The sequence below is a fragment of the Pogoniulus pusillus genome, unplaced genomic scaffold, assembly GCF_015220805.1.
Source record: "Pogoniulus pusillus isolate bPogPus1 unplaced genomic scaffold, bPogPus1.pri scaffold_47_arrow_ctg1, whole genome shotgun sequence".
Lineage (NCBI taxonomy): Eukaryota > Metazoa > Chordata > Aves > Piciformes > Lybiidae > Pogoniulus > Pogoniulus pusillus.
This window is the reverse complement of record NW_026974707.1, coordinates 1,754,946-1,772,699: the sequence shown is the minus strand read 5'-3', so window position 1 is coordinate 1,772,699 and position 17,754 is coordinate 1,754,946. Positions and strand designations below refer to the sequence as shown.

The window sequence follows — 17,754 nt, the reverse complement described above, 5'->3', positions numbered from 1 at the left end:
TGCTCAGACCCTCACGCTCAGACCCCAAGCTTGGAGTCCCCCTGCATAGCTCAGACTCCGTACATGGATTGCCTGCTTGCATACTGAGTTGCAGAGCTCACTTAAGCCTGCCTGTATATGTGTGGAGCTCAAAGTCTCCCAGCAGCCCTGCACACCTTGCATAGAATCATAGAATCATAGAATCAACCAGGTTGGAAGAGACCTCCAAGATCATCCAGTCCAACCTATCACCCAGCCCTAACCAATCAACTAGACCATGGCACTAAGTGCCTCAGCCAGTCTTTTCCTGAAGACCCCCAGGGACGGTGCCTCCACCACCTCCCTGGGCAGCCCATTCCAATGCCAATCACTCTCTCTGTGAAGAACTTCTTCCTAATATCCAGCCTATACCTACCCTGGCACAACTTGAGACTGTGTCCCCTTGTTCTATTGCTGGTTGCCTGGGAGAAGAGGCCAACCCCCACCTGGCTACAATGCCCCTTCAGGTAGTTGTAGACAGTAATAAGATCACCCCTGAGCCTCCTCTTCTCCAGGCTAAACAGGCCCAGCTCCCTCAACCTCTCCTCATAGGATTTGTGCTCCAGGCCCCTCACCAGCTTTGTTGCCCTTCTCTGGACATGCTCCAGCAGCTCAACATCCCTCTTGAATTGAGGGGCCCAGAACTGGACACAGTACTCAAGGTGTGGTCTGACCAGTGCTGAGTACAGGGGAAGAATAACCTCCTTTGTCCTACTGGCCACACTGTTCCTGATGCAGGCCAGTGTAGGGTCGCGCGCTGTGAGCCAGGAACAACTGATAACCTTGGAGGAGTTACGCCATAAACCTTGGGCTAGAGCTGTGCAAAATGACACCTACTTAATTGATAAGAAAGAGGAATTTACAACACGCTGACCTAATTTTATTGCAGGGTCTGTTGTACTAACAAGGAGTCAGAGCGTATGGTTTCTTGTACTGATAAGAGATCTTAGCTAAGCAGAAATTGTGAAATTTTAGCAAGAAGCTGAGTTGGAATAGCCAATCAGCAGTATACGCGAGAAGCTTAATGGACCAATCACTGAGAGCCTTCTGATTGGAGTAGAACTGTATTGACTATAAAAGATAGTGGATTTGTTACAATAAATGGAACTTTCTTGGCATCCAAGAGTCTCCCCGTCCCTCTTTTGCGGCAAATGGTGACCCCCGACGTGATTACGAAGGGAGCCTGACGTGTCGACAGGCTATCAACTGCGAAAATAAGGCAGCCGGTCGCAAGTCTCCGAGGATCGAGGAGGAAGACTGAAAGAAGTCTTAAAGGGTGGCCACCGTCTTGTCCCCGCCAAGGATTGGCAGGTGAGCTCGGAGAAACCGTTTAATATGGGTAATCATAGTTCCCATGAAGAAAGGGACGTTTATAGAATGATGAAAGAATTAATGAAGAAACATAATAAGGACCTATCGGGCCATGAACTGAAATTGATACTAAACTGGGTCCGGGATAAATTTTCAGATGTCACTTCGGTAAACATCTTTGAGCATGACTTTTGGGATCGTGTGGGGGTTCGACTATGGGACCTTGGGACGAGGGGAGACTCTGATGCTCTAAAGCTGCTTTCCCCATGGCGGAAAGTGTACAAAGGAGTTAAACATCAGACTCTAGGAAAGGAGGCGACACCACCGTCAGCTCCTCCTTTAAACGATGAAAGTCCGAGTGGGGTTCTAAACCCCCCGGAGAAAAAGAAAGAGACCAAACACATAAATACAACTATTGCCGCTCAATCAACACCTCCTAGTGAGGATCCCTTCGAACCCAATCCCTTTGATCCTGAGCAAGAGCCAGACTTGTTTCCCGATGACTACGACCCAGCCATGATATGGGCTACGATTAAAAAGCAAGCTGTAGAGGCTGGGGACGTGGACATAGCTTCTGCTATTCAAATTCCCCCACGTCCTCCACGCCGTAAGTTTGGCCGAAATAATCCTTTTGTAGCCCCGGTAACATACCCCGCCAGAGGAGACCCTGTCTGGGGGCCGCTTAACTTTTCCATCACAAAAGACCTGAGGAGAGTTGCTGCCGAGAACGGCTTGGGCTCGCATTACTTCACGGGACTGTTAGAATCAGTTTGTGAAGGTCAGGTACTTACTCCTTTCGATTTAAAGACTTTGGCTCGTCTTCTCTTAAACTCATCGCAATACATGCTGTGGGAATCTGCCTGGAGGCAGGGGGTAGAGAAGGTGCTGCAACAATTTGCCGCTGGTAACAATCAGGCTCTGCAGGCTATGACCACAGACCACCTCCTGGGAACGGGGCAGTTTTTGGACCCAACAGCTCAGACACGAGACTGCCCGAGAGAAGCCTTAATCGCTACCACACAAGAGGCTAAGAGAGCCTTCTTAAAAATTCCAGATGTAAATAAACCGCAGAGGGCCTTCACTACAATCATACAGGGACCTAAAGAGCCTTACATGGACTTTATTTCAAAACTGCAAGGGGCTCTGGAGAAACAGATCGATAATCTGGAAGCCAGAAATATTCTGCTGCTTAAGCTGGCAGTCGAGAATGCCAATGCAGATTGCAAAAGACTCCTAAAGTCTCTACCAAATCCAAATCCTACCTTGGTGGAGATGATGGAGGCGTGTAACCGCTTCGGAACTTCAGAATATAAATATGAAACAATGGCAAATGCCTTTGCGGCAATGAGGGGGCCAATACAAGCAGCAAAAGAAGAATTGACTTGCTATGGGTGTGGACAAAGAGGCCACATAAAAAAGAATTGCTTTAAAACACCCATCTGCAGTAGGTGCCATAAAGGCAGACACCTCACTAGTCAATGCCGCTCGAAATTTAACAAGCAAGGTCAGCCGATCCCACAGCAGGGAAACTGGAGGCAGAGCACGGGACGGCACCGCGCTCAGACACAAATCCCTCAGCCGCAGACAACACAGTTACCGCTGATAAACTCGGTCTCGAACGAGCAACCAGCGGCAGTGCCGGATTGGATTTGTCAACTCAGTACACAGTTGTCATAACTGACTCTTCTGTGCATCTCTTAGAGACAGTTTTTCAGGGACCACTGCCAGAGGCAATGTTCGCCCTCGTAATAGGGAGATCATCGACTACTTTAACAGGTCTTTTTGTGCTGCCCGGCATTATCGACAACGATGCCTTGGAAATCAAGATCATGGCATGGACGCCTACACCGCCCTGTGAGGTACCGGCGGGCAGTAAGATCACACAACTTATTTTATTCCCTCTGGAAAGTGTTTCTCCATCCACAGGTGTTATCAGACAAGGTGCTTTTGGTTCCACGGGCCAACCCCAGGTTCTATGGACACAAACAATATCAAAAGATCGACCTCTGAAACAGTGTATAATGAAGCAGGATGGTCAGCAGGTTTCTGTTACAGGACTTATAGATACTGGAGCGGATGTTACAGTAATATCTCGAGCTAAATGGCCTCGTCAGTGGCCACTTACTCATACCTCTCAGCCGTTAGCAGGAGTGGGGGGCATGGGAAACAGCTATCAAAGTGTGGGGATTGTTCAAATTGTTGGACCTGAGGGTAGAATAGCTAACATTCGACCATATGTAATGCCCATACCACTGGTCTTGTGGGGAAGAGACGTTTTGTCTCAGTGGGGAATACAATTGGAATCGCTTTTTTAATAGGGGCCACTGAAGAAGGGCGCGAGACCCCAAAATTAAAATGGGAAAAACAAGACCCAGTGTGGGTTAATCAGTGGCCCTTATCAAAAGAAAAGCTTTGCGCCCTGGAGCAACTGGTCCAAATTCAATTGAAAAAAGGGCATCTGATTCCTACTTTTAGTCCTTGGAACACCCCTGTTTTTGTAATACAGAAGAAAACAGGAAATTGGTGTTTAATTCAGGACCTGTGAAAAATAAATGAAACAATGGAAACCATGGGACCCTTACAGCCGGGTCTCCCTTCTCCAACAATGATCCCCCGAGATTGGCATTTAATGGTGATTGATTTAAAAGATTGCTTTTTTGACATTCCATTACACCCTGAGGACGCTCCTAGATTTGCATTCTCAGTGCCATGCATTAACATGGGTGAGCCGCTAAAACGCTATCATTGGACTGTGTTACCTCAGGGCATGAAAAATAGTCCCACTATATGTCAATGGTATGTGGCAAAGATACTCACTCCTGTGCGTTCAGAGTACCCTACTGTTATATTGTATCATTATATGGATGATTTGCTCATTGCTGCAGCATCAGAAGACAAGTTAAAAAACGCTACACAAGCTACTATGCAGGCAATTCAGGGAGCAGGTCTACATATTTCTTTAGAAAAAATCCAAAAGAAAGAACCGTGGAATTACTTGGGGTGGAGAATCACAAATCATTCAATTGTGCCACAAAAAATATACATAGATGTCCAAATTAAGACCCTTAATGATGTTCAAAAACTTTTGGGATCTATAAATTGGATACGACCCCTTTTAGGAATCTCCAATCAGGACTTAGCTCCGTTATTTGACTTGTTGAAAGGGGATACTGATTTGTTAGCCCCGAGGAGACTGACGCCTTCTGCAGAAGCAACACTGAGCAAGGTTCATGATGCGATTTCAGAACGAAAAGCTTTTCGATGGGATCCTGATTTAGCTGTTTACTTAATAGTCTTAAAAGATGATGACAAATTTTCAGGGATGATTTTCCAGTGGGACGTCAAGATAAGAGATCCTTTGTTGATAATAGAATGGGTTTTCTTGCCTCATCAGTCCTCAAAGACAATTTGGCAACTTCCAGAGATGCTTTCACACATTGTTATGAAAGCTAGGAGCCGAATGTTATCGCTTTCTGGACAAGACTTTTCAATTGTTTATGTGCCTGTGGTTGACTCATACCTTTCTTTCCTTATGCAGAACTCACTCCCTTTCCCGATTGCAGTTCAAGGATTTTCAGGGCAATTCTCTAATCATCCTCTGCTACATAAATTTTTCCATTTATCTTTTACTTTAGCTGAATATCCAAAAAGAAGTGAAACACCTTTGGAAGCTGTTACTCTTTTCACAGACAGGTCAGGAGCCTCTCATAAAGCAGTTGTCGCCTGGAAGTGCTCTACTGATGAGAATTGGCAATCTGACATGGCAATCTGACATTACTTTTCATCCAGGCTCCCCACAAATCGTGGAATTGGCTGCAGTTGTTTGAGCTTTCACTTTGTTCCACGATCAGCCTTTTAACCTGGTAACGTACTCTGTGTACGTAGCAGGTATTGTAACAAGGGCGGAGGCTTCTGCCCTTAAAGAAGTCTCTAATTTACAGCTATTCCATCTGCTTAAAGATTTGATCACGCTTATTAACAACCGAAAAAGTGCCTTTTTTGTGACGCACATTAGATCTCACACAAACCTTCCAGGATTTATAGCCACAGGCAGCAGAATTGCGGACTCTTTAGCAATGCTGGTTTTGACAGCCTCTCCCCTACCTGATAGGTTAGGGCAAGCACGAGCGAGTCATGCGTTCTTCCATACTAACGTGAAAGGATTAAGGAGGCAGTTTGATCTAACTGTGCAGCAAGCAGCAGATATCATCTCTGCCTGCCCTGAGTGCCAGCGCTTCAGTGTACAATCCCAAGCCACAAAGATCAACCCCAGAGGTTTACAGAGCCTTGAGCTATGGCAAACTGATGTTACACATTTTTCTGAATTCGGCCGACTCAAATACATACATTCCTCCATAGATACCTTTTCAGGCGCACTTTTTGCCTCCCGTCATACAGGAGAAAGAGCTAAAGATGCTAAACGACATTTTTTAAAAGCATTCGCCACTTTAGGCGTACCAAAACCGATAAAAACTGACAATGGTCCAGCTTACTCATCCCAGTGTTTGAAGAACTTTTTTATGGAATGGGGGATACGCCACGTTACCGGCATCCCATATTCGCCTACAGGGCAATCCATCATTGAGAGATCACACCAAACACTAAAAACACTCTTAGGAAAGCAGAAAGGGGGAGGGGGTATGATAGACACACCGGAGGAACGGTTACAGAAAGCCATGTACACTTTCAATTTTTTAAATTGCTTTGCAGAAAATACCCCCCCTATTGCACAGCATTTTGCAAGTAATCACCTTTTCAAATTTCAGGAAAAACCTCCTGTCTTGGTACAAAACATGGAATCAGGAAAAATAGAAGGACCATTCCCTCTAATAACATGGGGAAGGGGTTATGCTTGTGTTTCCACAGATTCAGGACCCAAATGGTTCCCGGCAAAGAACATACGTCCATATATAGAACCTCCGTCTGACGCACAAACATCAGCGATGAAATGAAGAATGTTACTGTATTTTTAATTTGTATATGGGAAATTGGGTTAGGAGTTGGTATTTTTACCTTGTCTAAAATTAATGTTTGGATTACACTGGCCAATCTTACTGGACTACAGTCATTGTGTCTGGCTACAGCCACACCTCAGAATCCCTTTTCTACATGTCTAGTAGGGATACCAGTAGATCAATGGCCAGTCCCTGAGTTGCTGAGAGATATGATTCAGGGTAAAGATGTTGTAGATACTTGGGATGGATGGGCACTGTATTTACCTACGGCATCCTTAGAACCTCAAGAACTTGAATTATTTGGATCAATAAAAGCAGATTATTGCCTTAGATTTAACTACACAGGGCAAAACAAAACTAGAGCTTGGAATGTTACCCCGATTCATGGTATATTTAGGAATGAGTGAGCATGGTGTAATTACACAACAAAAAACATTTCTAAATCTTTCAATAAGCCTCTCAAATTACCTCCTGGTGTCTTTCTTATTTGTGGTGATAGAGCTTGGCCATCTATCCCTTCTCATATTATAGGAGGACCCTGTACAATTGGCAGACTAACGATCTTAACACCCAATGACACTACTGTTCTGCGGTGGCGGAAACAGTATCAGAGACACCCGCATATTAGGGATAAAAGAACTATACATGCTTTTGATCAATCTTGCAAAGATTATGTTGATTTTTGGAATAGGGGAGAAATAGTTGCTACATCAATTTTTGCACCAGGAGTTGCCTCTAGCAAATCGTTAGCCACCTTAAATAAATGAGGCTGTTGGCTTGCAAAACAAAGCAATGCAACTTGTGTGGTGTTATCAGGACTACTGATGGATGTAGATAGTGTTAGGCATGCTACATTACAAAACCACGCTGCTATAGATTTCTTGCTTTTAGCTCAAGGACATGGTTGTGAAGACTTCGAAGGAATGTGCTGCATGAACTTATCCGATCACTCCGAATCGATCCACGCCAGCATACAGAAGATACGGGATGGAGTGAAGAGACTGCAAAAGGAGGATAATTGGGACTGGCTGGACAAATTATTTTTGGAATGGGGTCTTTCGGGATGGATTAGAAGTCTTGTAAAAACATTGTGCTATGTTATTATTGTAGTGTTAGTTTTGCTTTTGCTATTGCCTTGTATATTTCAATGCATACAAAGAATGATTGATAGAGCTACTGCTAAGATCTTTGTTGTGCAACAGAAAGGGGGAGATGCAGGGTTACATGCTGTGAGCCAGGAACAACTGATAACCTTGGAGGAGTTACAACATAAACCTTGGGCTAGAGCCTGCATAAAATAACACTACTCAACGGAAAAGAAAGAGGAATTTATGACACGCTGACCTGATTATATTGCAAGGTCTGCTGTACTGATAAGGAGTCAGAGCATAAGGTTTCCTGTGCTAATTAGAGGTCTTAGCTAGGCAGAAGTTGTGAAATCTTAGCAAGAAGATGAGTTAGAGTAGCCAATCAGCAGTATACACGAGAAGCTTAATGAACCAATCACTGAGAGTTATTTGTATAGAATAGAACTGTATTGACTATAAAAGATTGTGGATTTGTTACAATAAACGGAATTTTCTTGGCATCCAAGAGTCTCCCTGTCCCCTGTTGCGGCAGCTGGCAGCTGAGCAGGCACCAGAAAGCTCTGCATAGACTTCCAAGGCCTGTCCCTGTTACTGTCCCCTCAGGCACTCAGGGGGCAGGGAGGTGACAAACTAGCCCCAAGCCTCTTCCTGTAGGGGCCACCAGCTGCTCAGGGACAGGGACTCACACAAGTGCCTTGCCCACCACAGGCCCTCTGTGGTCTGCTGGGCACACTGGCAGCTGGCAGCCCAACAGCTCAGAGCCCAGGCAGGAGTTAGGGCTGCCCTTCAGCTGCTGCAGCAATAAGTGACCTCCCAGTGCCTCTGCTTTCCATTTCCTGCTGCTGCCCTCTCAGCTCCTGAGGCAGCAGTGACCTCCCAGCCCTGCACAGCCTTGTGCCTGCTGCTGGCCCTGAGATGCTGAGGCACAGCTCAGCTCCCCATCTCCTGCTGGTGTCCATCAGCTGCTCAGCCACAGGCCTCCTGCTCTTCTTCCAAGGCCATGTTAGTGCTCTGGGAGTTGACAGGATCTTCCCTGTGCCAGGAGTGAGGTGAGTCAGTCAGGGGTGGGAGGGGTTGCAGGTGAGAGCACAGGAAGGAGGTTTGAGGCTGTTGTCCCCAGTGGGAAGGCTGAGGGCTCAGAGCTGCCTTTGAGTTCTGGGTCTCAGGCCAAGGCTGAGGAGAGCCTTTGGTGTCCTGCTGATGATGCTGGGCAGGGCTCAGTTGAGGGCCAGCTCTGAGGAGCAGGGAATGGGTTAGGGCTGGGCTGAGGGCTGCAGTTACGGCCAAGGGCTCAATGTAAAGGGCAAAGGCTGGGGCCAGGGTGAGCAACGGAGACAGAATCTAGGGCAGAGATAGGTTTGGGAAGGGCTTACCTGGAAGAGGTAAGGTGAGGAATGGATTCAGGTTTGCTGTGTTGGAGAAGGTGCCTGGCATCAGGGGAGGAGTCGTAGTTAGGGGTAGGGCTGGGGGATACTGGCTAGAGAGAGTGTGAAGGGCCCAAGGTGTATCGAGAACGGATTAGGGGATCCAGTTTGTAATGGGACTGGGCCAAGTGACTGTGGGGAAGATATCCAAAGATCCAGGCTGTGCTGAGAGAGGTGCTGGGAGTGGGCTACAATAGCAATTAGCAGTAGAGAGTAGCGAGCCAGGTCTGAACTGAGAGGGGGGAAATCAAAGCAGTTTGTACTGGTGTGTGGCCTGGTCTAGATTGGAGGTGATCAGGAGGTCTGATTTGTACTAGGAAATGTCCCAGAGTGCCCTGGGATGGTGCCAAGGGTGCAGTGAGTACTGGGAAGGAGCACAGTGTGTACTGGGAGGGGTTCCAGAGTATCTATTTTGCACTTGGAAGGGATCCAGTGAGTCCCAGGAGCATCAAGGTGTCGTGGAACGCAGTTTTGCGGCAGAGTTTATGGGGGAAATACGCGAGGCGTTGACTATTTTATCAGTGATTTATTGCAAAGAATGCGGATTCCCTCTTCCCGAAACTACACCACCACTGTGAATTCTTTTGATTGAGGTCGAAATAACATTTCAGAGAATGGCAAATTAAAGAGTCTATGATGTTTAAAGAGAGTTCTTTTGAGTCTCTGAGGTTTGAGTTAACAGTTCGTCAGCTACTCACAGTCTGTAGCTTGGTAGGGAGTCCCTTTCTCCCGGTGAGGGTCCAGGTATATGCAGGCTTTCCTGCCTCTGCGGCTCGGCGTGTCCGCCCGAGGCGAGGCTGGATCGGCAAGCAGTTTGTTGTCGTTAGAAGTCCGAGGAAGGACAAGACGAGGGTGAGGTCCAGAAGGAAAAAAAAAACAGAAAGGCTGGAAAAACCCAGAAGGGCAAGGGCAAGGGCGCAAGGGCCTCGATCCTGGCCTGTCCACCATTTTTATAATGTTCCAAAATAGGACTAGCCCACAATTCGGACCACTTTTACGTTGTTCACATACATTGGTAAAAAACAGTAAGCAACTTATACAATTGGATAACATTACCTAAACAATATAAAGACCACTCCTCAGGCCAGCCCACCTGCAGGTGCTGGGCAGGCCTAAGATAGTCGTTTCTACTAACCAAAACAATACCCTGTTGTCTGGAAAGCAAGGCCAAGTGAAAGGGAAACATGGCCAGTGTTTACCTTTCACTTACCCTAGGGAGAAATCTTCCCATGGGACTGAAAGATTGTTTTGGTTTTTCGATGCTTCTGGCTTGAATGTGAGGCATTAGAAATCTGCATGACATGGAGACTTTAGAGGGGCTTTTGCTACTCTCCATGACACAAGGGGATCCAGTTTGTGCTGGATTGTAGCCCAGGCTGAACTAGGATGGGATCAGGGGAACAAATTTAACTGGGATTAGACCAAGTCTGTCCTTGGATGTATTACTGGGATTCAGTTCAGACAGGGATGGGGTCCAGCCTGTACTGGGAGGGGAAGAGAGGATTCATTTCATGCTAGAGCTTGTCCTGTCTTTGCTGGGAGGGGGTAAAGGGATCCACTTTATAGTGGGACAAGGTTTAGTCTGTCCTTGGGGGGGCTAAAGGAACACTCTTAGAACTGGGACAGGACCCAGACCATACTGGGGTGGGGTTGGATGTGCAGTTTGTACTGTAATGGACACAGGCACTGCTGGAAGGGAACAGGGGATCCACTCTGTACTGAGGCTCAGTCTGTTCTGAGAGAGGATCAATGGAACCAGTTTACAGTGGAACAAGGCCAGGTCTGTGCTTGGAGATGTTGGTGGGACCCAGGTTGTGTGGGACAAGGCCCAGTCAGTACTGGTATGGGCTCAGAGTGTCCAGTTTGTGCTCTGCCCAGAGCCAGTCTGCACTGGGAGCAGATCAGGGCATACAGTTTGTGCTGGGCCTTGCCCAGTCTGTGCTGGGAGGGGTTCAGGAGATGCTGCTTGTACTGGGCAGGGAGCAGAGGTGTCTGGAATGGAGAGAAGGGACCCCAGTTGGACTGGGTCCGGTCTGGTCTGTACTGGTTGTTGGTATGGATTGACCTGTCTGTGGCACACACATAACCTTGGGCCAATCTGTGCTTTCCACATGCACCAATCTCAAGCTGAGCTGGCTGTGCACACCTCTCCAAGCAGCATACAGCTGCTGTACTGCCCCAATAAAGGGCACTGTGCTCCATGCAGCTGACTGACATTGAGCTGTCAGTGCCCTGATCCTGCCTCCGCTGGGCTCCCGCGGCCACACAGCATGTCCAGTTTGGACTTGAATGGATGCAGTCAGTCCTTGGAGGGGGGCAGGGGGTGCATTTGGTACTGGGGTGGGACTGAGAGGATGCTGGGAGAGGGCAAGAAGATGTAGACTGTTGTGTGTGGAGAGATTTTTGCTAGCAGGACAGGAAATGCTGAACATGAGCAACCTGTGCTGGGAAGTGTCCTTGAGTCCATCTTGGGACCTAAGATACCTGGCGCTGGGTAGCACCCCCCACATGCAGCTGCAGGGGGTGGAGTGCCAGCTGCATGTGGGCAGAGTTAGCCAGCCCAAGGGGGCTGGGTTAGCCAGCCTGGGGCTGACCCTCAGAATGTTATTGTGTGTCACCCTATCCATGCCATGCTTGTAACCCTGGACCAACCAGAGCTATCCACATGGAACCAATCCTAGACTGAGTTAGCTGTGCACCCCTCTTGCAAGAAAGCATAGAACTGGCTGCAGCATGGCAATAAAGGGCAGAATGAGCATCTGACCACACTGGCGACCCAAGAGTCATTTTATCCCAGGTGCAACACCAGCAGTCGTGGGAGGAGGCCACAGCTGTACTGGGAGCTGCTCAGGGTGTGCTGTTTTGACTGGGAAGGGACACAACCTGCACTGGGAGTGTGGTGACCTCATGGACTTTGTCCTTGGGAGGAATTCACTTGATACTGGGACCTGTCCAGGGCTTCCAGATTGTTCTGGGATGGGTCTCAAACTGTACTGGGATGGGATCAGGAGAATCAGTTTGTGCTGGGACAAGACCAAGTCTGTATGTGAAGGGCTTAAAGGGACCCAGTTTGGACTGAGAGTCTATAGTGGGATGGGATCAGGGTATCAGTTTGCACTGTGATAGGACCATTCTGCAGTGGGAGGAGTGAGGGTATGGAATTGTTAGTGGGATGGATGGAGTTGGTGTGGGAGAGGATCAATTTGTATTGGGATGAGGAACAGGTTGTACTAGGAGCAGTCCAGGAGATGCAATGGGAACTGGAAGGTGCCAGACTGTGTTGGGAGGGGGCAGTGGGTGTCCGGGGAGTGCTGCTGCCTGGCACTGCTGCTGTGCTGGGACTCTTTTCTCCATGAACTCTGCACATATAAATTGTCCTTGAAGCTTCAGAAAATTCTTGGAGGAAGGATGGCAGGAAGAAAAATGTTCCTGAAAGGTTCTTTTGTTTGTTTACCCAATCAAGGAGCAGAGCTCCTCCTGCATGAACTCTTGGTGAGGAAAGCAAAGCAGAGAGGGAATTGGACAGGTGATGGCAACACCACAGAGAGTAAATATCCATCACAAATAGCAAAAGCTGGAGAAGCCAAACTGGGCCTGCACTGAGTGACACCAGAGCTGCTCTGCAGTAGGAGACAAAGAGTTTATTGCTTCTGAAAGCATCCAGGGAGCAGTTTGCTCAGGGCAGCCTTCAGCTCCTGGTTCCTCAGGCTGTAGATGAGAGGGTTCACTGCTGGGGGCACCACTGAGTACAGAACTGACACCACCAGATTCAGAGATGTGGAGGAGATGGATGGGGGCTTCAGGTAGGCAAAGATGACAGTGATGACAAACAAGGACACCACAGCCAGGTGAGGGAGGCAGGTGGCAAAGGCTTTGTGGCGTCCCTGCTGAGAGGGCATCCTCAGCACTGCCCTGAAGATCTGCACATAGGACACCACAATGAACACAAAACAGACAAAGAATAAACAGGCTCCAGCCACAATGAGCCAAAGTTCCCTGAGGTAGGCTGTGGAGCAGGAGAGCTTGAGGATCTGGGGGATCTCACAGAAGAACTGGTGCACAGCATTGCCCTGGCAGAGGGGCAGGGAAAATGTATTGGCTGTGTGCAGCAGAGCATAGAGAAGGCCACAGGCCCAGGCAGCTGCTGCCATGTGGGCACAAGCCCTGCTGCCCAGGAGGGTGCCATAGTGCAGGGGTCTGCAGATGGCAACGTAGCGGTCGTAGGCCATGATGGTGAGGAGAGAAAACTCTGCTGAAATGAAGAAGAGAAAGAAAAAGACCTGAGCAGCACATCCTGCATAGGAGATGACCCTGGTGTCCCTCAGCGAACTGGACATGGATTTGGGCACGGTGGTGGAGATGGCACCCAGGTCAAGAAGGGCGAGATTCATGAGGAAGAAGTACATGGGGGTGTGCAGGTGGTGGTGCCAGGCGATGGTGGTGATGATGAGGCTGTTGCCCAGGAGGGCAGCCAGGTAGGTGACCAGGAAGAGGCAGAAGTGCAGGAGCTGCAGCTGCTGTGTGCCTGCGAATGGCAGGAGAAGGAACTCAGTGATGGAGCTGCTGTTGGACATTGCCTGCCTCTGGGCTTGGAGTGGCTGTTGCAAGAGGAGAGAAGATGACACAAGTTAGGGCAGGATGGTGGAGGAGCAGATGAAGGCACTTTGGGAGGTTTCTGGCTGATCTGCTGCTCCCTCCTGTAACAGAGCAGGAGGGTCAGTGCCTTAACAGCAGCTTGGCCCTTTCCCCTACAATAAAGCATATCATAGAGCCTGGAAGGTTCTTCACCTTTAAGGTAGCTTCTGCCTCGATCTTCATCTTGAAATGCAGCCTCCGAGAGTGTGCTGAGGGTGAACTGGAGCTGTGAGTAGCCCTGACCCACACTCTGCACAGCTGAATCATGCTGTGCCCTGCTCCTTCCCCTTCTCCCCACAAGGAACAAGGAGCTCCCCAGGCAGGCTGAGAGCTGAGCCTGGCAGGCAGCAGAGTCCCTGCCCCAGCATACAGCCCCGAGGCTGGAGGGACCCCGCTCTGCAGGACAGCCCTGCCCACCCCTGCCTACACTCCATGGCTTCACAGCTCTTCACAGTGGCCTGGCAAGAGCCTCTGGACAGAGTCCTCCTGTAGCAGGTCAGTGCACTGGAACAGGTTCATCTGCTTGTTTGCCCCCAGCAGTGTAACTCTGTGATGAGATAAAGAACTGACACGAAGAGTTTAATGCAGAAGAGAGATCATAAAGCAGAACTCCCTGAGCCTATCTGCAGACAAAGCACCAGAACAGGAAGCCTCTCATGACACAATCTGAACTGCAAGCCCAGAACACTTTGCTCCAGCAGCACTTTCATTTCACAGCTGTCAGGAGAGCAGCATGAGGTGAATAGCAGCAGGTTTAAATTCAGCTCATGGCACCTCCTTACAGAGCTCATCAGCTGTGGCTGTGCCAGCTGGAGGAGATGCCCCCAGGAGCTGCACCTGCACTGCCTTGAACCCAGAGACTCACCACGACAGTGACTGCAGTGACTTCTCTACTCAGTTCTCAATCATCCTCTGAGTCCTTACCACTTTGAAGCTCTCTCTGCCTTCCTTATCTCCCTGAGATCCCCTGGCAGTGCCCTCAGCCCTGCTGTGCTGTGCAGAGGAGATGCTCCTGGCCAGAGCTGTCTCTCGGCAGTGCTGCCTGCTTGCCAGCAGCTCCTTCCAGCCCAGAAGCCTACCCAAGCTCAGCAGCAGAGGACCAGCCCAGGGTATTTTAAGGACCCCTCTGGTGGCCTTGGTGCTGACTTCATGAACCTCAGAGACTGAGAAGCTGAAGAAACCTCTGCAGAATTCAAAGTCAGAGTCAAACTCTGAAGTTGCTTGGAGTCTTAATGGGTCCCAGGGAGGGACACTGCAGAAGTGTTCCCAGTGCCTGCTTAGAGCAGCAGGAGGCAGTGGATGCAAGAGAAGCATCCCTGGAGGCACTGAAGCCCCTGCAGGGGCTGTACAGAGCAGAGAGCTGGAGGCAGAGCTGACAGCTCAGGACAGCAGCTAAAGGTGGCTCTGAGGCTGAGCAAACCTGGAGAGGTTTCATGAGTGCAAAGGGCCAAGCCCTGACCCCCAGCCCCTGGCAAAGGAGATCCTGTGCCTCACCTGTGCCTCTGGCCTCTGCTGGAGGCAGTGGGGAGTAAGGGTGAGCAGTGAGCAGGGCAGGACATTCTGGGACACTCTGTGGCCTCCCCAAGAAGGAGCAAGCAGGAAAGCAAGTGCAGAGCCTCAGCAGAAGCTTCTGCTGGCAGCATCTCTGCGTCAGACACAGCTTGTGCTGAGCAGATGCTGCAGAGTCTGTTCCTTGGCAGCAGCCTGGGGCAGGCTCTGCTCTGCTTTGCTTGCCCAGAGACAACTCCTGCTGGAGAGTGATGAAATGTTCCCTTGCAAAGCATTCTGAGCAGATACTTCTCAGAACAAAAACCTCTCCAAGTAGCTGCAGAGCTCTTGGCAAGCAGCAGAGGCTAAGTTGTGGCTCAGCAGGGTTTTAATGAGCCCCATGGAGTGTTTGGGGCTGAGTCCATGCTCCTCAGGTGCTGCCAGCAGCCTGAACAAGCCTCTCCAGCAGTGCAAATCAGAAGCAAACTCCCAAGTGCCTTGACAGCATTGATTGGCCCCAGTGAGGGTCGTTACTGACAAAGCCTCCCAGGGGCTCCTTAGAGCAGCTCATTGAGGCCATGAGTGCAGGAGACAAAGGCAGAGTGCAGGGCAGAAACCCTTGGGCTTGGTTTATGGAGCAGAAAGGCCATGCCCTGTGTGATGGTTTGAGTGTTCCCCACCCCCCACCTTTAGCCATCACCCAGACTAGACTCAGCCAGCTCTGGGAATATGAATGAAGCTATTTATTTACAGCTGGCACAATGTACAAGCAGCTGTTTACAGTATATGCAGTTGTAGACAGAAATAGACAAGGTAAAAGGTAATACAGAAACACAACTCCCCTCCCAGCAACCTGAGTCTCCAGGAGGGGCTTTCATCCACGCCCGTCACCTTCCCCCTACACCTCTCAACCTTACTCCAGTCCCAAGAAAGAATGGAGGTTCAGCCAGAGGGTTAGGAAGCAAAGTGGAGGACCTGTAGGCCTGAAAATAGGCTTATTTGTGCCTTGCCCTGCCAGGACATGGTTTTCTGTGTAAACCAGAGGTAAACACAGAATGAGCACAAAGGGGGACAACAGACCTGGTGCCATGGAGTCTGGCCTGCCTAGGGTCTGTGTTGTATAAGGTGTTTGTGAACAGGCTGTGTAAGCCCCACACACCCAGCTCCTGCTTCCCTGGTGTCAGCCCATGTGAGCACCATATTTGGAGAAAGTCCAGGCAAGTGTCTTCTGCCTATTATGGTAAGGTTTGGCTGACTGCCAACCTGATTGGTCATTCTAGTGGCCAAGGGACCATTAATCTCAGCCCACAGTCAATAAATAGAGGTGCTCAGACCCTCACGCTCAGACCCCCAGCTTGGACTCCCCCTGCATAGCTCAGACTCCGTACGTGGATTGCCTGCTTGTGTACTGAGTTGCAGAGCTCACTTAAGCCTGCCTGTATATATGTGGAGCTCAAAGTCTCCCAGCAGCCCTGCACACCTTGCATGCCACTGCCTATCCTTGCCTGGCAAGCGCCACTGACACTGAGTTACCAGGAGGCAGACTCTGGATTGTCTGCACACAAGTGGCCTGCCAGCCACGTGAGAACCATGCTGAGACAGCACAGCATCCTTCTCCTGCACCTGAGGGCCTGCCTGAGAATCCCTGGGCAGAGCATCCAGAAGAAGCCAGCAGCACAAGGGCAGAGATTGCATCCTTCGCCAGGAGAACCAGGTCACAGACTGTCATTTCCCCAGAAGCTGGGAAGATTCATCCTTTCCCCTCGAGCTGGGAGGATTCCAGCCTCAAAGTCCACAGGCAGAGATCCCCTGAAGTTTGGACACTGGCACAGGCTGTGATGCAGCCCCAGAGGGTGATTATTGATTAATAAGAGTTGTGAGTAGAAGCTTTAATGCCTCTGTAATATCTGTGGTCTCTGCCACACAGCAGAATCAGTTTCCAGCTCACTCTGCTGGGCAAATAGCAAATAGAGCCCAAACGGTATTTGCTGTGGGGAAAACTCCTCTCTCTGTCCATGGTTTGAATGTTTGCTGGTTATGAACAAGTCACTGCAGATATTTATCCCAGAATGTTTTCATAACCCTGCAGAACATTTCAATATTAACATACAGTGGTTGGGGGTGGCAGAGTCCAGAACATTGAGTTTAATAAATATCTATTTTATAGAACATTATCTCACCCCAATTGATTTCTCCCCTCTGCGACAGTGTCATAGAGAGGGCTCTGTGACATCATCAGGACTGCTGAGTGATGCCATAGAAGCGATTATGTACCTATATGACAGGACTCTATAGCCACCTAGAAGAGATTCTGTGATGTCATGAACAGGTCTGTTTGGTGGCTCAGAGGGGATTCTGTGTCATCCTAAAGAGGGCTGAGTGACATCAGAGAGAGGATTTTGTGGCAACATGGAGAGGTCTGTGTTAAATCACAGAAGGCATTTTGTGACACCATAGGAAAGGCTGTGTGACATAAGAGAGGGCTGTATGACATCACAGAAGCTATTCTGAGACATCATAGAGAGGTCTGAGTGACATCATAATGAGGGCTGTGTGACACCACGGAGAGTATTTTGTGCCATCTTAGAGAGGGCACTCTCAGATCATAGAGGACTTAGTGTGACACCATAGAGAGGCCTGGGTGACTTCATAGACAGGGCTGTGTGCTGTCACAGAGGTGATTCTGTAACTGTATGGAGAGGACTGTTTGACGTCATTGTGGGGATTGTGTGACATCATAAAGAGAGCTGTGTGACATCATAGAGAGTATTTTGTGACATATTAGGGAGGGCACTGTGATATCCTAGAGGAGTTTGGGTGACATCATAGACAGGG

The 17,754-nt window shown here is 49.2% G+C and overlaps 1 protein-coding gene across 1 annotated transcript; it reads right to left on the bottom strand.

Annotated features, from left to right (window-relative positions):
* Positions 1-12,437: 12,437 nt before the first annotated feature.
* LOC135174138 (olfactory receptor 14A16-like) lies at positions 12,438-13,955 on the bottom strand. The gene is made up of 2 exons (XM_064141381.1): positions 13,585-13,955; positions 12,438-13,394 (listed from the first exon to the last, which is right to left on the bottom strand). The coding sequence occupies exons 1-2, from the start codon at positions 13,696-13,698 to the stop codon at positions 12,438-12,440; spliced, it is 1,071 nt and encodes a 356-aa protein (XP_063997451.1). The 5' UTR covers positions 13,699-13,955.
* Between the last annotated feature and the right edge of the window lie 3,799 nt (positions 13,956-17,754).